General features: G+C 33.7%; 1 protein-coding gene across 2 annotated transcripts in view; it reads left to right on the top strand.

The window, feature by feature from the left end:
* lrch4 (leucine-rich repeats and calponin homology (CH) domain containing 4) overlaps positions 1-18,144 on the top strand; it is a 92,530-nt gene extending 74,386 nt beyond the window's left edge. The window contains exon 18 of one of the 2 annotated variants that reach the window (XM_087262034.1): positions 12,693-18,144. In XM_087262034.1, the coding sequence (XP_087118160.1) occupies positions 12,693-12,851 (159 nt within the window). In that variant the 3' untranslated portion in view covers positions 12,852-18,144. Of the gene's footprint in view, positions 1-2,572; positions 5,084-12,692 lie in introns of those variants that run through there. The other variant, XM_087262033.1, reaches the window with a different exon arrangement.
* The last annotated feature ends 4,012 nt before the right edge of the window (positions 18,145-22,156 follow it).

Below are 22,156 nucleotides of genomic sequence, written 5' to 3'. Positions count from 1 at the left end.
GTATACTATCTAGCACATTTTTAGTCTTGTAGCAAGCAAAACTTGTCATAATGTGCAATTTTTCATGCATGCAAGGATCGCTGGTTTCACTTTCTCACATGCTTTGTCCTAAAGCGACTACGTATGCCTAGTGGTTGGCCGGCGGGCTGCAGAAATTACACTTATTACTAAGCCATACTTACATGCTATTTCAGAGCAAATATTCAGAGTAGCGGTGAACAATATGGGAAGCACGTTACAGGTTGTCTTTGTTCAAAAATGACCCAATGTGAATATAAAAACAACTTCAGCTCAGTAAAGCAGGCTATGCGAAATAGCCCTATTTACTGATGTTTTATTGTTAAACTAAATACAAATCTTCATTATCAATGCTGTAAAAGGACCTTATGAAATTGAAAATAGTCATGTCAATCATTCAGCGGGAGATTTCAGTTGCTGAACAACACTTCTGTGCATATAACCTATTAGTAAAACAACTCAATCTACATCAGTTTGCGTGACTAAAATATTTTTAAAACATAACATCACCTGCCTAAAAGAAATACTTCAGCCATGGTGTCGTCATTCCTCCAGCGTGCAAAACTCACTCCAATTTTGATTCAGGATTTGAACAAGTTTTGATTCAGCATGTGTTTTTACCACTGTCATGCAGATCCACTGTTTGCACGTTCACGTTACAAAATTAGCCCAGCTACTCTAGAATAATCCTTTTGAAAAATACAGTGCTGAACAAAACCCCTCTAAACCACGTGCCATAAGCTTTTTTTACAGAATCTTAGAATATTTGTATGTTCTCATTTATTTAATTATTAAAATATAAATATAATATATAAATATATAAATATATTATAAATATATTATTTATATAATATATAAATATAATATATTTGACTTTGTAGCAAACCAAACTGAAACAACTAATAGTCTTATAAAAAAGAAAATCAAACACAGAGAGTCTAAAACACTTTTTGTAACTACTTTCTTCCAACATTCCTTCACATCTGCAGCTGACGTCAGAACAGCAGAAGCTGTTGCTACTTCACCAATGTCACTTTAGAGCTAGTGTTTGAGTGATTGTCTAGCTTAATGTCTAAAGTGATGACAAAACTGGTGATTTTGCTGACATTTTAAGATTATAAGGCTGAACAGCATGAAATGCCATCAGTCTACAGACATTTCCCAGTATTTCTCTGTTGCACTCAGGAGATCACAATATTTAACCCCGAAAAGCCAAAACAGCATAAACACTGCTAGATTACTGTTGTGTTTGCGATAAGGAAAACCGCTAAACACATGCAGTCATGTTCTTCTCTCTTTCTTTTTACTCAACTAGTCTGCAGTAACAAAAACAGGAGATGCATTAGAAACAAACAGATGGAAAAACCAAAGAATAACTCAGGGTTATACAAAGTGGCCAACACAGAACACACACATTCCTGATATGAGAGTCCCTTCTTACACTCAATACACAACAATTATATCGTATAAATACAGCACTATAATATACAAAAGAGAGAGATCAACTTAGAAAGTCTAGTTTAGTAATGGTTAGTAATTTAGTACCTGTTTAGTAATGATTTGATCAGCTGTACTTCGATATTGCGCTGCTTTTATCACCATCTTGTGGGGGAATGTCAACCGTCTTTGCTCTGCTTAGTATGACTGATGGATGCTAAAACGCTGTATCTCCAAAATGATAATTATTTGAAATAGACACTATCCTTAAAAAAAAAACTGCACAGTTCCAGTCTAAAACAATTACATTCCCACCTAAAAAAAAGCCTTAAAAGTACATTATGTTGTCCAACAACTGCAGTATTTGTCATACTGTAGTAAGTTTATTTATCTGCTGTCACTATGTGGGTGGAGTAATACAGAAGGGTGAGGAGGCTGTACGAGTGCTGCTATTGCAGAATATCACACAGCTATCAGCCAATTATAATCAATAACCAGACTGAACGGTTGATTAAAATAAAATATATAATTTAAAAAGTGTATATTCAGTCATTAAAACGGCTGTTAAGGATTGAAAGTAAATAACAAATAAAAAAAAAGTAATAAATAATAGAAAGCTTTACTAATTTTATTTTTATCTTGAAAATCAATCAATTTAATAATTCTTAATTAAAAACAATATTGTAGTATTAAAAATACTACTGTGACTAATGAGCTTATAGAGACATAGATATAGCATCAACAAATGATTTTAGCAACTACAGTTAGACTAGGGCAGCTGTGGTTGACCAATAAATTAGTGGCCTAATAAATTTAAGCACTCTAAATATTCAAGTAATTTTGTGAAAGTTATGTATTTGTTCCATATTGCAATTCAAATAACAGAGAAACAAAGCATTGTTCAGCCCTAGTAGGTCTATAAACATTTAATTTTGTGTTCCATGGAGGAAAGGAAGTCATATGGGTTCTGATTCTGCAAAAAAAAAAAAAATCAACAAAATTGTTTTTTGGGGCATTTTTGAGCAAACTATCCCTTTAAAATGGTTAAGCTTTAATGTGTTTTTCTTTGTCCAAACATCTTTGTCTGTCTTCTCTGCATTGTCTCTGTGTTTCTCAGATGGAGTTGTGTTTAGCGTCTGATATCCTGCGCAGTAAGTTGCCTGCAGTTCTTCGCTGTGTGACGGGGCTCCTGGCAAAAGCAGGAGACGAGGAGGTGACAGAGGACAAGAACACCACCTCTCCCTTTGTCTCTCCTTCCTCCCCCTTTTCCACCGGCTTCCTGCTCTTCTACTCTCTCCTTATGGCTTTGCTCTATCTGTTGTACTGCAACCTTATAGCATAGTGCGAGCAAGTATCTCTGTGTAAATACAATGGATTTTAAAGTCCATCTTCTTTGTACTGTGTACACTGTAACATCCATCCTTGACAAGACCTACCCGTACACCTTTAAATAATAATAATAAAAGAAATAGGCAAATTCTAGTGGCAATTACCAATATAATTTTCATACATGGGGTTCTGAAATAATTTAATAGATGTAACTTCAATATTATGATTGGTTCTCTGGATTTGCTACAATTGATATTGACAACTGATATATTATAAGAATATAAGAATATAAGAATATCAGCATTTATATATATAAGATATACATAGGATATATATATATATATATATATATATATATATATATATATATATATATATATATATATATATATATACATACATATATATATATATATATATATATATATATATATATATATATATATATATATATATATATATATATATATATATATATATATATATATATATATATATATATATATATATATACACACATAAAGATAAATCCCTTTAATGCCATAATATACACTATCATAATATACAAGTCACTCACAAACTTAAATTGTGCTATAAATGCTAAAAATAAAAAAATAATAATACAGATTAAATGCAAATTATAATAGGGCTTGATCAAATATTCACAATTTTTATGCACTGCTATGATATAAACAGCTCATAAATAGCCAAATACTCATCTTTTATATATAATACATGGACATTTTATAGATGTGGACTTAATTCATGAAGGGCTTTTTCACTCGATTGCCTTAGCACCACGGTTGATCCCAGGATAGCTTATAGCCTACATCTTCTATCAAGAATGACTGTCTTTGTAAGAAGTCTTGTTATCCTAACAGTTTTAAAGGAGCGGCACAAAACTCCCCATCTCATTGGAAGAGCTTTAAAACGGCTTGTATTTGCTCTGCATGTCCTCATCAAAGTGCCTCATAAGCTTGTAGGTTCCTCCTGGTCACACAGCAGTGTGAATTAGCTTGTAGCATCCGGTAAATGTGTTAACAGTTTGGTGACGGTACTTCTCAGACGAATTCGGTTTAATTCACACGTTGTAGATATCTGTTAGGATATTTTTTTCACTTTTCTACTCTGTTTTTTCTCGTCTTGTCGATTGTGACCACCAGAGGGCAGTGCCGCTTCTAAACTGTCCCTACGACACTTGTTTTGACGGTACTAATATGACTCGAAGCTGTGTTAACGCGTTTTGAATGTTCGCTTTGTTTTGTCTTGAAAGCATCTTAATATAATTATTATATGTGAACTGTTCAGAATTAAGTTATTGTGTCAATTTATTTATATGTGTTTTCTATGTTCTGCTGAAGCTGCATTTGGTGGAAACAGTCTCACTTTCATTTGAATAGCTGATTCATCCATTAATGATCGTTGAAAACAGCAAGAATTTTTGAGGACAGTGATAAATATGCATGTTTGTCATGGTTGCAAAATTCTGATAAGCAGATGTTACAAATTACACCTCTTTTTTTTTGTGTTTTTGTTAATTGAAGATAAATTGGTTTGCGAGTTGTGCTTCTCCACAGGCCTCTTCAGCTGCTGTTTTCTGATTTCCAATGCGGCTGTAGTGGTTTTTCTAGTCCTGTAATGTGCCATGAGCACCCATCTTTCCCCGGTGCTGTATGCTGATGTTGCTTTTGTATTCTGTGCCTACTTAATGTGATTTAGGAGCTTTGCTGACAGTTTACTAACGAGCAGCCGCTCATCTGGGGAAAAACGATAAGAGGAGAGGGAGAAAGAGAGAGACTGAGAAGCAGGGGTAGGTGAAGGGATGCCTTATAACTAGTTAGCATCCCTCACCATACAGTGTCTTAAGCAGTTACTTTGTTCCAGTGTATGTAAGAAGGGGTTATAACATCCTTGATGTGGATTGCTAAAGCTAATCGTAATAGACACTTCATTTAAAATCAATCTGCTCTGATAATGAACTTGGCTTTAGCATAGATGAACGTTCTCACATCTGCAGGAGTTCTGTGAAATAATAATGAAATATGCTACACGTTAAATGCTTTTACTGAGGATGACTGACGATTTAACGTTATACACACACACTAGATTCAGTTTAGAGGGCACTAGATCTACATCAATGTTTCCGTCCACATGTTACCTATAGTGGAAACTGTTGCAACACATGAAATGTATTTTGTAATATTTATAAAATACTGTGTATTTAAGAAGTTAAGTTTATATTGATATAAAGATTTTTTTTGTCTGTAAAGAAATTATTAAAAAAAAGAGGAAAGATTGATTTTTGTATGTGTTGTCTGCTGCTTTACATGTGCTTTTGTCTAATGTTGATCCCTGGCTCATGATTAATTCTGCTTTAGTTTTGTCTCTCCGCTGAGGGTGAAATCCTCACGTCAGCTCGTCTCTGTAGCTTATGAGGCAAGATATTCTGTGCCCTTTCCCAAAAGGTAAGTGTTGATCCTTTTGTGTGGGTGGTGGAAAATGGAGAAAAAGAAAAGCATGCACTGTACACACAATGGGGTCCAAAAGTCAGAGACCATATTGAAAATCTTTTTCTTTCTTTCTTTCTTTCTTTCTTTCTTTCTTTCTTTCTTTCTTTCTTTCTTTCTTTCTTTCTTTCTTTCTTTCTTTCTTTCTTTCTTTCTTTCTTTCTTTCAACTTGGTCATGCAGCTTGAATGCTGCTGTTATTAAAGGGCACCTATTTTACCCCTTTTTCAAAATGTAAGACAAGTCTTTTGTGTCTCCAGAATGTGTCTGCAAAGTTTCAGCTCTAAACACCCATCAGATGATTTATTATACCTTTATACCTTTACTATTTATTATCTAAATTTCTGCCCTGAACACAATGGAGCTGTTTTTGTGGCCTGTGCCTTTAATGCTAGTTCTCTCCCCCCCCCCACCATTCCCACGTGCCTGTCAGAGTTTGCCTCAATCTCTGCCTTGGCTGCGTCAGATAAACTGCACAGTGACAGACGGAATCAGAGCTCATGTAATGTTTGTGAGAAATACTACAGTAAGAACTTTACCAATGATTACTTGATGAATTTGTTGTGGAGTTAATTCAAGCTTTTCTGCAATGATGAGTCACGAACAGTTTATAAACACACACAGACACGCACACAGCGTACGCGTTTAACTTTGCACTGTTTTTGCAAGGCAGATGTGACAGGACAACCTGATCTCATGAGGGACATAAGTATTTTACGTTTTGTTAGATTAGTGGCTAATTCGTACAAGTTCAGTCGTACGAAAGTTTACGATTTTAAAAAGGAGGCGTGACACCCAACCCCAACCATCATCGGGTGATGAGCAAATCGTAATAAATTGTTTGAATCAGATCATACCAATTCATTTGAATTAGCCACTAAATCAAAAAGCTACAAATTGCCTTGAGATTGCATTGGAAAAGATACACGTTAATATCCACTGTTGTATAGATATCCTTTGTTAATGTACAAGGTAAACCTGATTTAAAGTCCACAAACTGGAAATGAAGTGTCTTCTTTTATAAGTGTACTGACATGTGGCTGTGGTGATTAACAGTAAACACGGTAAAAAAAATTGTAATGCCCATTTTGTGAAAGTCATTCTTGATCACATTTGATGATGATTGATGATCCTGGAGCGAATTAAACAGATCTTTTAATCCCAGTCGCTTTGCGCACATCCTGTCTTGTTGATATGATTATACGTGTTACTATGGAGACATGTTAACACGTGGCTGTCAATCAATTCAATGGCCGGGTAAACTACTCCTGCGTCACGTAGCGGTGGGCCTGAAAATGGGAGGGATTTGGATCCTATTTTAACGTCAGGAAATTTAAAAAAGAGACTTATCATCTTTACATCACCCCTATATGACTGAACACACTATACCTACACATAGCTCTGTCCAAACAGCTTACAAAAGCTGATTTTCATTATAGGTGCCCTTTAAATGCAAAATGTGTCATTTTTGTACAAATTGTCTATTTTAACTAGTTTGTAAAAAACTATTTCTGATGATGACTTGCATAACAAAAAATATTTCATACATTTTGGATCCCACTGTGTGTTTGTTTATCTTTTTTTTTTTTTCAAGTTCAAAAGTTTGAGTTTTTTTATGTTCACCAAGGCTGCATTTTTGGTTCTGAAATACAATACAAACTATTTTGTTAATTTAATTATATTATAATTTAAAAGAACTGTTTTCAAATGTAGAAGCTAAATTTCTAATACTATGATTTCAGTTATACTGTACGTGGTTTTGTCTTATATTCAATGACGAAAGCTGTTGCAGATTGTAAAGCATTTTTATTATATTTGTGTTTGTCGAAAACACTTTTTTTTTTCTTTAATGATTTTAAAATTCAAAGGGTCATATAACAGTGTTCAGCATATATAAGTACACCCCTCACAAATCTCTTTTAAAACCATAATTTTAATAAAAAGCTATACAATATTAAATGTGTGCATATACATTAGATTAGTCGGTACTGAAGCCAAATCTGGAGCTTATCTAACAAAATAACTTACGATAACGGTCTAGAAACTAGTACAGCCAAATGTACATGTTGAAATATTAAACACAAATTTAAAAAGAGGAAAATCAAGAGAAGCAAAAAAATTGAAGAATTAGTTGAAACTTTGTAGGTTGTAATTAATTTTTGCAATATTTTGCTTAAATTTAATTGTATTATCTTTCAATTTCTAATTATGATTGGTGACAAAAATATTATTGTAATAAATATATCCGTTTCATAAATCTGTTTTGTTTAAATGCACCAAAATACATTATTTATATTCACTGAGAAATGGATAAAAATATTCGTTTTCAAAATGGGGTTTCTCAATTATGCTGAGCACTGTATGTGAAAGATAAACCTAATTATAGATTCCTTTAATATCAGTTTGGATCAACTTTTCAATTCTTTAAAAAATAAAAATAAACAATTTTGTAAGAGCATAAGTATTCGCCCTCCTAAAGATTTCTTATTTCATGCAGCCATTAACAAGCTGTTAGTGGTCATAATTAACAAGCTATTACTAGTCATAAGTCTTTATAAACTTTTTTTTATTCACAATTACAGTTGAATAATTGCTCATTATTCTTTTCAAACACTTTGCCATTTAGACCAAACAGTTCACACTGCCGAAACTCACTGTGCAGAATGAACCGTGCCATAAAATGCTCTTCTCAGGGATTCTCATATACAGCCTAATCAACACATAAAATGCATGAATGTCATTGCTTCGAGCAGTCTGAGTTTTTAAATCATCAAAGTTTTTTTTTTTCCTTCCACACTCGCCAGTGTTACGGTCTGCAAGCACTAATTAGGACACTATATCAGAAGCAGCTGAAATCATGTGAAGCACCTCGTCTGCTGCAGGTGGACTTTAATCAAGCAATTATTTTGCTTACTTCTGAACTCATTATAGTGTATCAAAGCAGGAGGGTGAATGCATATGCGGCCATTTGTTTTTAGTTTATTAATTTTAATTATTTATTAATTAAGTGGCCAGCTCATTTTTCACTCTGACATACAATGTGCTTTGTGTTCATGGTGAGAACAGTTGTTTATTAACCCTCTGTGGTGCTGCATTGCATCCTAATTTTAGAACTTTATCCTCACAGAAGAGAAAATCGCTCGTGTATAGCCATCCTGTAGACATTTTTCAAAATAACATTGTTTTGGCATCTCTCTACCATTAAAGAAAATCAATTTTAATTTCAGAATTGTCCCCAATTTTTCTCTTATATAATTAGTTTTTTTTTTTTTTTTTTTAAACGAATTGATGCTTTTGTGCATTCGGGATGACTACACACTTATCATTTGCAATACTTTTCTGGAGTCGGTTGAACACTACACTACACTTTGTAGCATTTCTCTATAATATGATTAATTTTTTCAGAAGCCATGAATCTTGTCATAATTGAGTTCTGCTTCAATACAATTACAATAAAATCATCTAAAAAAAATCAATAAATAAATCATTTAAGTAATACTTGATGCCCAAAGCAATAAAGTGCTTCAGTGCCTTCTGCTATATGACTATATTAATACTTTCTTTATGATTGAAATTGTTATGATATGATATGAAGTTGTATGATATGAGATTGTAAACTATTAGAAAAGGTGAAAATCTATGAACATTAAAGATTAATTTCAACTTCCCAGAGATGAAGTAGAAATCCAGATACTGAAGAAATGTATTATTGCTGCATGAGCATGTGTAGACCCCCAGGAAACCAGCCAGAAAATACATATACACACACACACATATATATGTGTATATATATATATATATATATATATATATATATATATATATATATATATATATATATATATATATATATAAAGTTAAAGTGAGAATTATTAGCTCCCCGTAAGTTTCAACCCCCTCATTTATTTTTTTCCCTAATTTCTGTTTAGCAGAGTGAAGATTTTTTTCAACACATTTCTAAACATAATAGTTTAAATAACTCATTTCTAATAACTGATATATTTTATCTTAGCCATGATGACAGTAAATAATATTTGACTAGTTTTTATTTTTCAAGACACTTCTATACATCTTAAAGTGACATTTGAAGGCTAAACTAGGTTAGGGTGATTAGGCAAGTTATTGTATTGCAATGGTTTGTTCTGTAGACTATTGAATAAACATATAGCTTAAAGGGGCTAATAATTTTGACCTTAAATTGGTTTTCTAAAAAAAAAAAAAAAATGCTTTTGTTCTAGCCGAAATAAAACAAATAAGACTTTCTTCGGAAGAAAAATATCAGACATACTGTGAAAATTGCTTTGCTCTGTTAAACATAATTTGGGAAAATTTAATAAAGAAAAAAAATTAAAGGGGGCTAATAGTTCTGACTTCATCTGTGTATTTTTTATAAAATTGACAAATATAATTATTGCATTTAATCATTTAAAATACAGCGAATTGTTAAAATTTTTTGCCTTCAATGGACCTCTTGTCATAAAAACTGCCATGATGCTATTAGATTTTTATTTTTATTTTTTATTTTGAACCAAATCTGTAAACTTTCCTGTGATGTGACTGTCTCAGGCATAGTTCAATAAATATATTCAAAAAGGAAATAAGCCAATGGTCAATAAATAACTCAGGCCTAGTTGTACATGCCTGCCATTTTATTCATCCACACATTTTTAAAAACATAGACACTTGTCTATGTCAATGTCTTCTGGTGCGACTATAAATTTTAATCGGGCAATTCTATGAAAATCTTTAAAAAGAAGATCTTAGATTTTTTTGTCTTGGTTCTAGTTGTTTCTTTTTGTCTATATCCACAAATTCTTAAATAAAAAAAATTATTAAAATAAAAAAATTCTAGACAAGCATAACATATTGTCTTGTTTTAATAAATAATATGGGAAAATTAAGTGAGTTTTTCTTTAAAAGAAAATAAACAACTTGCCAATGGGGTAAACAGAAATATCTTGTTTCTTCCTTTTGACGTAAGATTGTTTTGCTTACAACATTTTTTAGATTATTTTGCTTGTTTTATGGAAAAAAAAAACACGCTTCATTTTGGCTCATGTGAGTGAAGCTCCATGAGATGCCTATGATGGTGTTCCCCCTTTAAGTTTTTGTCTCAGTACAAAGTTAAGTTTTGTTATGACACCCTTATTCACATACATATATATATATATATATATATATATATATATATATATATATATATATATATATATATATATATATATATATATATATATATATATATATATATATAAACAAAACAAAACAAAACAAAACAGCAGTATATGAAGACAAGTATGCAATAATAAAGATAAACTTCCTCACACTATGTTTCTTTTATTAAAATAGTTTTTACTATGTGTCACACCATTGGGCATTTAATGGTATTCAGTAAAAAGTAGTGCTATCAAACAATTAATCGCCATTAATCACATTGATGTAAAAAACTAGTATTTACATCATAAATATTCACAGTATATTTATATATTATTATATGTGTGTGTGTGTGTGTTTGTGTGTGTGTGTGTGTGTAAAATTGAACAAGCATTTTGTACAATATTGTTATGCATATATTTATAGACACAAAAATGTACACAGTGTGCACAAATATTTGTAAATATAAACTTTTGTTTTGGATGTGATTAATTGCAGTAATTGCTTGATAGCACTAGTCAAAAGTTTTTTTACATAGTGAAATAGTTGATAAAGTTAGTGACCACTTATATTTTCTCAAACATCAAACAATTTAATTCTTCAAAAATGGTGTTTTACGAAAAAAAGCTTTTCTATTTGTCGACTACCCAAAAAGACGGATTTATGATTTCAAATCAACAATGACATATTTATTATTACTATTATTATTAATATTAATTTTATTATTATTTATCTGAAAACCAACAAAGTGAGTTGTTACACATTTAAATAAATATATTTTTGCTCTTTATTCAAACTTCTTATTGAAGATGAGCCGAATCAACAAATTCTTCTTGGGGACAACCTAATTGTTTTATGTTCAATCCACTTAAATTTGTAGAAATTAAGTTAACCATCAACTTGTGTTGGGACAACATGAAGCAACATGATAGAACCTTAGTGTACCTTAAGGTTGCACAGCACAATAGAGGGTTAAAAACACTGCATTATATCAATTTCATTGTTTAAACTTAAGTACTTCTATGCTATTTTTGTATTAAATCAGTGTGCTTGCTTATATACTGTATATTATATACTGCATGTGTAAAATCTAGGCTGAAAACGGCAATAAGAGCCTTTTATCAAAGCAGCTCATCCATAATCTATAGTTCATGTATACCGTTAGGCTTGACTGATCTTAATAATTGGAACGCATGATGGATTTTGAAGATGGTGAAGTGCTGGCTTGTTCTGCTCGCTGACTCGCTGTACTTCACCCCGGGATGAAATAGCATCCTGTGAAGTGTTATAACTGCATGGCTGCTTCTCTGAGAGACCGTGTCCTAAACGCTGCCGCTCTGCCATACAGCCAGCAATTCAAAGAAATGATTTTGCGATGGAGAGTTACGCTGCAACCATGTCCGTGTGTCACAAGTGCCTCTTGTTGCCACTTTGTGTATGCGATCCTTTCTACACCTGAGGAGTGTCTTGCATGTTGGGCTCTTTTTTTAAGATGACAGATGGGAGATTCATGCTTCAACCATCCTCATAGGTGCATGGAAAGCTTTTTTATAGAGTTGCTTGTTTACCCAGACTGCACGTCCACCCTCTTAGTTTCAGAGATTTTAGGGCCTGCAATGCAAGAGCCAATAATTCTGGTGCTGTGCATGCAGTGGTTTTCTACTTTTACAAGATTTTCTCTTGTTTCTAGTCCAAACATCTAAAAATGATTAAATCAAGAATTATATTATTAAAAGGTTTTGTTTTAAGGAATAATACATTAAAATCTTGTAAATTGTTCCTTAAAAAAAAGGGTAATTAATCTCCCAGTGTGGTAAATAAAGTAAATTTACTTAAATAAAAGCAGATTTTTGCTGCTTGTTCAAACAACTCAATTAAAAAAGCTGAAACAACACAGTTCTGGAGATTTTTTTAGGACAGCTTGAAATTTGAACAAACAATTAAGTTAACAATTAAAAAAACATGTGAAACTGCCTTTTTTATTAGTATTTTAACTGTATTTTCTTATTAATCTCACTTCATTTTGACATATTGTTTCTGAAAAAAAACCTTTTGTTTTACTTGATTAAGAAATGCTTCTTTATTTAAAATTGTTTAGATGTTTGGACTAGAAAAAGGCAAAAAGAAAAAAAGAGAAAAGAAAATGCACTGTGGTACAGTTTATTGCTTATTTTATTGAGTTTTTTGTGTGCGTAATCTAACTTTTAGTGTTGTTTTTTTTCTTCTTCTTCTTCACAAATCCCCTTAGGACACACTGTGTCCTGCGCAGCTGATTCTGGAGGAAGAGGGGCTCACTCGTGTGTCTCAGACGGTTCAGGCGCTGTTGGAGGTGCCGTCAGGATCCCGGCGCTCATCCCGTCAGGAGTCCATCCAAAGCATGACTCAAAATCAAGATGCCAGCTCATAGTATTATCAAGTGATTATTTACATTACACATTATTGATAACAAATATGATGTTATGTCAAATGATCTCTGTCTTAAAGTGATAGTTTACCTGAAAATGATCATCATTTACTTATTACAACCCTGAATCAATTTTTTTTCTGCTATGCAGTGAAGACAAATGATGCTTTAAAAATGTTTATGATGCTGCCATTATTTTTTTTTAAACTTTTTTTTTTGAAAATTGAAACAACACAATGGGACAACCTAAGTGTTTTATATTTGATACACTTAAATTTGTAAAAAAACCTATTAAATCAACTTCAAGGTGCAGTATGTTAGTTTGACACCCAGTGGTTGAACTTGGTATTGCCATCCTGGATCAAAACACGCAAGTGCAGGTTGCCAGACTATTGAGACTAAACGTGTTCTAAGCAAAAGCAACGGCAAATGATAGAAGGAATGTTCTCCCTATTAAAAGGAATTTTTGGTCCAACCAACACCTGCAATTTGTATTTGCAGCTGAACTGAAAACTTGATGACATGATCAGCTCATGTGCTTTATTCAGTGTTAAATGCTAATAATGTGAGTCTGAATGCCATTTCACATCACATTTATTGACATACTACTGAAAGCAGCAGCAGATAGTTTACCTCAGATCTTGAAAATAAAATAAACCGTATGAAATTAAACTTTAGAACTGTGACTCAGTGCAAACCAACACATATTTGTGATTTAGCATCTACATTTAATAATATTAGAAAGGTTAAATATGTAATAATTAGATTATAAACTTTATCGTTTCGAGAGTGAGCGCAATGAGTCCACTATTCTGTGCTTCTGAATGGCTGTATTTAAATTTCTGTTGTTTCGTCTGGTGCAAACAGCTAAATTGCTTATCACTGCAAATTTTGTCACGTAGTATGTTGTTACAATGTAACCCGCTCACCTAATGTTTATGTTCGTAATATTTATATTATTTGCTAATTAATAACCGGGCAGTGGGCAGGCTAAAAGAACCAAAACAAAGACAGCCATTCAGGCACGTAATGCATATTTCAAAGCAGAATATCTGACGTCAGCATTGGTTTACAGATAGACATGAATGTTCACTTAGCATGTTTCTGAAATATCAGCAAACATATTTGCATTTTTATGCTTTAGAAGAGTCAAAAACTTACATACAGCTCCTTTTTAATCGATGTGTATTAGGACAACATGAAGGAATTGTGTGGAACCTAACATTTTTTTTACATTGTATTGTCAACATAGCACAACTGAATGCAAAGTATCAAAACGATGCCACATATTATGGCTTTTGGTTGTAACTTTCATATAAACGACAAAAAAGTGAAGTGGCAAAAAGTGAAGCAATGTATGTCTTTACAGTTCACCTATAGTAATAGAGAAAAAGATGAGAAATGATTTATTGAAGGTGTGCACTGGTGGAGATAGATATAAGTGTACATTTAAACCATCAGTGTAAGGAAAATGGTCAGTGTATCTGGCGCAGGGTCTAAAAGTGTTGTGCTTATTCTCTCTATGAGTTATAAAATGTGTTTTCTGTGTAGCTGGCATTAAACCAATCAGAGTCGTATCTCTCATTCCCTTTAAGAGTGATTTGCTGTAGCGTCATTGCGCATTCGTTATTTACCTGGCAGATTTCCTAAACAGAATGCTTCACTAAAAAAGGAAATAAAGGTTAAAATGCACGAACAGACCACCTACTAAACATTCGACCAAAGCTCCCAATGCATAGTTTTTTTTATGTTGACAATAATAATCTTTTATGTTTTAATACTTTATTTTTTTTATTAAAAGATGTTTGAGTGTGTGTAATCAGTAACGTGTAGGCTTGATGTGGAGCTTCGTACGCTGAAAGAAATGATTTCTGCAAGATTGTTGTAAACAATTTATGTGGGTTGAATTTAAAAAAACTAATTTGATGTAGTAATGCCCATCGATCGGGTTGTCGTGGTCCTGACCTTCGACCACCACCCGTTCCACAATGCACCATTCCCTTACAACTCCCCCAGTGGCTGGTGGGCCCGCAGGAAGGAGGATGATCCCACGTCGCTCCTTCGGGCTAAGCCTTGCCATGTTCCATGGGAAAAAAACCTGGCCACCAGGCACTCTCATACGAGCCCAAACTCCAGGGTGGGGCCCTGGCTGCGCCATACCGGGCGATGTCAACGTACTCGATGTTGTTAAGTTCACAAGGGGTTTTTGGACCACACTTAGTCAGACATGTTACCTAAGATTTTTCTGCCTTGGGAGACCCTACCAGGGGCACTAGCCCCCGACAACATAGCTCTTAGGATCACTCAGGCACTTAAAACCCCTCCACCATGAAAAGGTGGCGGTAAGTCCGAGGCCATGGTGCTCCACCAGAAAAAGGTGGTTTGCCATTTCCAGGTTGGAGGAAAGTCCTTACCCCAGATGGAGCAGTTTAAGTATCCTGGGGTTTTGTTTATAAGTAAGGGAAGAATGAAGCGTGAGATTGACAGGCGGATTGGTGCAGCGGCAGCAGTAATGCGGTCGATGTACCTGGTGAAGAAGGAGCTGAGCCAAATGGCAAAGCGCTCGATTTACCAGTCAATCTACGTTCCTATGGTCATGAGCTTTGGGTCATGACCGAAAGGTCAAGATCTCAATACAAGTGGCTGAAATTAGTTTCCTTCGCAGGGTGGAAGGGTGCATCCTTATAGACAGGGTGAGGAGCTCTGTCACCCGAGAGGAACTCAAAGTAGAGCCGCTGCTCCTCCACATCAAGAGCAGTCAGCTGGAGAAATCTGGAGTTCTCTCCTGAGACTGCTGCCCCAACGACCCAGCCCTGGCCCTGATGATGTTGATCATGATGAATGTAGTAATGTTTAACTTAATTTGGTTGTTTTATTACAGCCCAAATAAATTGTTTTCAACCACTTATTTTTTTTTTAGTAAATCCGAGGAAGCATCTTTGAACCATTTTCTTCAGTGTACAGGTGCATATCACTTCACACTCTCTTTAAATAACAACAAAAACCTGTGGCGTTGACTTTAAACCTGCTTTTAGTTGTTCATTGGCATGATCTATTTCAGCTGCTTCAAAACAGCAATGCACTAACAAAGTGCTGTAAGCCCTTAACGCACCTCCTTTTCAGAACAGAATGTCCATGAGCGCACAAATGGGTGCAAATGCATTTGCTATTTGAACAGAATAGGCACAGAATGAGAAACTTATACCTGTGGCTGGATGAAAATCTAAAAAAAAAAGAGTCTGTATTGCACCAGATTTATGAAAGGGTGCAAAGAGTCTAAATGCTCTCTGATATTGAATACGATTCACACAGAGAATTGACAGGAGGTGAACATTCAATTACTTGTCAGTCACTGAAACAGAAAGTTCTAGCTTATTCATGGAGAGATTAGTCGTCGAGACTGCTCAGTTTCACTTTGGTCAATAAGTGTCCAGTTTTCAATGCATGATTAATGCAGCCATGAAGACGAATGTTAACAAGTGTCAGCATGTTTATTGTCTAGTGTAGGAGTGCCTAAGCTTAGTCCTGGAGAACCGGTCTTCTGCAGCTCCTAGCTCCAACTTCCTCTCTGTCATATTTAATTTCCTACCTCATTCGAGAAGCAGTAGCAGGATCATCTGCTGTTCGTGAGTTTTTCATGCAGAGAAATCTCCTCAGGTCTTTGGATAATTATGCATTCAGACGTTAATGTCCAAACACTTCTTTTTAAAAGTTTAAGCTGTTGTTGCAGATGAAATCTAACACAAAAATGTGATTGAAAGATGTTACAGTAGGCTAGATATTAATTAACAGTAGTACAAACATTTTTACAATAGACTCTCTACTTGACGGTTGAGCTATATCAGATGCCATGTTTGTAGTTTATTTACACATTTCACTTGTGTTTGTCGTTCTTATAGAATTCACATGCAATGCACAATTGTAGGAAATATTAGTGGTTAGAGCGGGGGTTACCAATCTCGGTCCTGGAGGGCCGGTGTCCCTCCAAGGTTTAGCTCTAACTTGCCTTAACACACCTGCCTGGATGTTTCAAGTATACCTAGTAAGACCTTGATTAGCTTGTTCAGATGTGTTTGATTAGGGTTGGAGCTAAAATCTGCAGGACACCGACCCTCCAGGAACAAGTTTGGTGACCCCTGGGTTAGAGTATTATAAACTTAAGAGTTGCATCAACTGCCAAAGTTCAGTTCCAAAACTCAACCCGCAAGAACAGAAGATGCGTAAAAGGTTCCCGGATTTGTTCTTGGTATCAAGGATGCACCATTGCAGACTTGATCACTGAACTCACTTAAGAAGTTCCTGAAGTTATTGCAAAATATCAAAATCTGTTTTATTTGTAAGGTTTTTGTGCAGGTTATATACAATTGAAGTTAGAATTATTTGCCCCACCCCCCCCCCCCCCCTTTATTTTCATTTTTTTTTCTTCTTTTTTAATATTTCCCAAATGATATCTACCAGAGCAAGGAAATTTTAACAGTATGTCTGGTAATGTTTTTATTTTTATTTTTTATTTTTTAGAAATGAGTTATTAAAACTATTATGTTTACAAATGTGTTGAAAAAAATCTCTCTGTTAAACAGAAATTGGGGGAAAAATAAACAGGGGGTCTAATAATTCAGGGGGGCTAATAATTCTAACTTTAACTGTATATTGAAAATGAAAAAAAAAAACATTAAATCGTTGTATGAATGCTGTAATGTTTAAATAATTTTCAGTTAAAAATGCATGAAGATCATGTGACCATCAGGAAGAATGCAGCATCTCATTTCTCAGAGGACACATTCTGTGTTCCTGCAGTCTCCCAAGTTCATTCTTCCAAGATGACCTAGCAAGACCGGTGTTCACAAGAACGCAAGTCTGTTCTCTGTGTTCTTGGAATTGTGAAACAAGTTTGAGTTTCTACGGGAAATAGTAAACCATCCAGGAACCTTGGCTAACTCTTTTCAACATACTACAATTTAGAACATACAGACTTTTTCTTACAACTATTTAGGACAGAATAGGGCGCAGAACATCAGCCCTTCTGAATCAAGTTTTGGCATCCCATCCTAGCGTTTTTTTTTTTTTCTCTGTCATTTTTTATCAGGGTTTTCACTTGTTTTCTAGAAGCATTCAACATTATAACAAAGTTGATAGTAAAAAGACTGAAAATTAAAAAAAAATATATTGACTAAAAATGAAAATCAATAGGGGTACAATGTTTCATCGTATCAGTATTTTACTTTCAGAGTTGTTAAAATAGCAGCAAACAGTAGCCCACGCAGTGGATCTATTTGACGTAACACACTGCACACCTAAAAAAAAAAAGCCACCACCATAGTCCACAGTAAATGTGGTATGTATTTTGTATTTTAATAACGTAAATCTTCGATTGGGCAATTTAGTCATACACCAATGTTAAAACAGCTGTCATAACAGTATTTATCAATGTGTGGCTCTTTTTGTATTCTCTGAAGTTGTATTCTCTAGAAATTAAAAATGTCAAACAGGAAATATGTTGTTTCCCAGAGATGGGTTGCGGCTGGATTGGCATCCACTGTGTAAAAACTTGCTGGATAAGTTGGCGGTTCATTCCGCTGTGGCGACCCCAGATTAATAAAGGGACTAAGCCGACAAGAAAATGAATGAATGAGGAAATATGTTGGGACCATTGTTTTTGTATAAATCCCCCAAAATGGTCTATTACATCTTGATACATTAAAGGTAATGTTAAAATAACTTGTATAGTTAATTTTATTAAACTTTTTTTTTTTTTTTTTTTTTTACAAATGGGGAACAGCCTTAAACATTATAAAGTTACTACAAAATTGATGGTAGTTAAGACCAGCATACCTTTGACTGAAAATAAAAACCAAGATCGGCACAATGTGGCATCTTATCAGTATTTTACTTCCAGAGTTGTTAAAACAGCAGCAGGCAGTGGCTCACCCAATTAATCTATTTGACGTAACACACTGCCAACCTACAACAATGTCGACCCCCATAGTCCACAATAAATGTTGTATGTATTTCGCCTTTTAATTGAAAAAATCTTTATTGGGTTTCAACTTGATATTTCATTAAGAGACATCAGTAATGCTATAGAACCATTTTAATTTGGCCATCTCAGTAGTCCATGAACATTTCCTGCTTGTTATCAAACTATTTCATAACTGTAAGAAGAGGCAATATAATCATAACCTAATGTTAAAACCACTATCATAACATTATTTATCAATATGTGGCTCTTTTTGACCATTGCTTTTGTTCACATGCCTCAAAATTGTCTATATTAAGTTAAACAAGTCTTGATACATTAAAGGTAATGTTGAAATAACTTGTATAGTTAATTTGAGTCAACTTTTCATACAAACGGGGACCAGAAGCAGCCTTTTCTTTTTTCAAAATATAATTTTACATTCAACAATTCATACCGGTTTGGAAAAACTTGAAGGTGAATAAATAAAATGATCATTTTCAGGTGAACTGTGCCTTTAAATGTGTTTTGCCTGTTACAATGCATGTACAGAAGACTTTTTGTAAATTTACAGGACAAATTCATTGTGGCTATTGAACAGACAAAATGAATCACAATAAAGCAAATTTAACCAAGAACTGCTTGTGTGCTTCAAATTTATGCAGAATGTCTGGAAATTGATGCCTAAATGTGTCTCGTTACTGAGGTAGTTGCCCGTTCTTGTGTAATCATTTTGTTGGTGCTTCCTCATAATTGAAAATTAATTACGTTTGTAATCTTGGCTTTATTACAATGCAAATTTAATTGGTTTTTCTCAGGTAATTACTCTTGCGGAGCGGCAAAGGTGGCAGTAATCCTGCGATAAGCTAACAACAGCTCTCAGCTCCGATTGTGACATTTTGTGCACATTTGGAGTGTTCAACAAATAACGTGGCTCCCTATAGCTCTGCCACGCCACACTTGTTTGGCAATAGCTGTATGTGAAATGATCTATTTAATTTGTTGTGAATTAAAAAGTAGTTTGAGAGTCTGGCTATAAAGAAGAAACCGCCATTTAACCTTTTTGTTTGATTTCGACTGGAACTAATGATTGAGGAAATGAATCTCCACACAGATGGGAATAAAATTAGTTGATTGTGTTAAATATCATATTAAACAAAGCCTGAAAACCTCATTTGCTTGATAATGTGATTTCAGCAGTTCAGTTGAAGGGACTTCAATGACCTGGACACTGATGTGACTGGTAAACATTACCTTTTCTGTGTTTGAATGATTGTGTTTTATATAATTGCCGTATTTCATGACTCACTCTTTTTCAGTTGTGATGCTGGATCACAGTAAGACGTCGAGTGTTGATTTTCTTGCTATAGTTTGTAATTGATTGCTCGCCTGCACTGTTCAGACCCCGAAACAGCAAAACAACCTGCAGCATGTTATTCCTATCTTCAAGGATTGCATCACAAGTGGGCTTTTAGAACACCGTGTTCAGCTTTCAATGGATGGTGATGTTTACTTCCGCTAGAGAGCATGGCATATGACTAATTTTGCTATTTTCATTTTATTATTTTTTAAGTACAGTAGCAGATGTATTTGCAACAAAATACCACAAAGATGAAACATCCCATTCTGCTGTCTGCATTCAATTACAATTACAGAAGACCTTTTTTTATATACAGAAAGTGTAGTTGTCAGAAGTCAGATTTATTAGCCCCCCTGTATACTTTCCCCCCCAATTACTGTTTACAAACAAAATGTTTTAACACATATCTAAACATAATACTCTTGATAAATAATTTCTAATAACTGATTTATTTTATCTTTGCCATGATGACAGTGATCACAGTGATAACATGATGACTTGTTCTTGGGAAATATTTAAAAAAGAAAAATCACAGGAAGGCCATTAATTCTGACTTCAACTGTATGTGTGTGTATAAATCTATGTAAATGTAGGTTTGGAAACAAAACCTTGACTCATTCTTTTTAAAATATATAAAATAAAAAAGTGACCATATTGAATTAATATTTAAAACTGGTAAATATCATGATGACAATTATTAGTTTTTTTTAAAGAGTATTATTATGATACATTAGTATTTTGACGTTCCACTACAATCCTGAATATGTTATTAAAAGATTCTTTAGAGCTGACCTGACAATATTTTTGCTATGCAAACTATTATTAGACTGAACTACATTTGTTGTATGTAAAATCCCTTCTATCCTTAACCCTAGCAGCCATACAGCCATTTTTTTAAATATGTCTCATCAAGAGATAATGAATAACCGCATTAATACAGACCTTTTGCCGTATTTGCTATTTTTATAACAACACTTTTATGGAAAATATAGAAGGTTTCACTGAACCTGCCTACGCATGCACGCACGCACGCACACACACACAGACACACAGGCGAGTGTAAGAGTTTAAGAAGAAAATGAGTACAGTAAAGAAATCTCTATTGCATCCCAGCAGTCACAAAGTACAGAACATGGCAGTACATTGGGTTTAACCGATAATCAGTACATATTTCAATAAATCTATTTTAAAAATTAAACATGATTGTTTTACTTACAACAAGCAAAATGTTCTGTCCCTGGGGTAAGGCAAAACACCAAAAAAATTAAAAATAAAATAAAATATATATACACACACACACACACACACACACGCTATCTTGTGTGTGTGTATAAACATACAAGACAAAAACTTTTAAGCATTTTTTTCCTACAGTGTGGACTCAAGTTATCAACACCTCAAGGATGATTAGTGTAAACCACACACACCTGAGCACAATTTAGATTGTCGTGGCATTACGTCTATATTTATTATTAATTATTTATGAATGTTTAATATTTATTTATTATTTTATAATAATAATAATAATAATAATTATTATTATTATTCATAATATTTATTATTATAACTTTTTTAAGTTGTCATTATGGGGTAAGGTTTGTAGAATTTAGAGGAAAGTTAAAAATGCAATTCATTTTAGAATAAGGCTGTAAACATGGAAAATGAAAGCAATGTTAATACTTTCCAGATGTCCTGTGTGTGCATGCTTTTTCATGTTTTTTATTTATTTATTTTTTTTACTCCAAGGGCATTTTTGAAGCCATTTTACAAGACAAATCATGCAGCCAAGAAGAAGCCTTTGAATATGCTCAGAAAAAAATGTTTCCCTGAAAACATACACAGTTTATTGATGTTTGTACTGAATGGCTTAAGAAGAATAGTTTTTATTTGTGAGGTGTGAAATGCATGCAGTTATAGTACTGTAAATGCTGTGATTTTTAGCAGCTTTCAACACATTTAAATAGCAGGCAAGAATACATAAATATCATATGT

Source organism: Danio rerio, chromosome 7 (genome assembly GCF_052040795.2).
Source record: "Danio rerio strain M-AB ecotype USA chromosome 7, GRCz13ab, whole genome shotgun sequence".
NCBI classification, from domain to species: Eukaryota; Metazoa; Chordata; class Actinopteri; order Cypriniformes; family Danionidae; genus Danio; species Danio rerio.
This window is presented reverse-complemented; position numbering and strand designations above follow the sequence as displayed.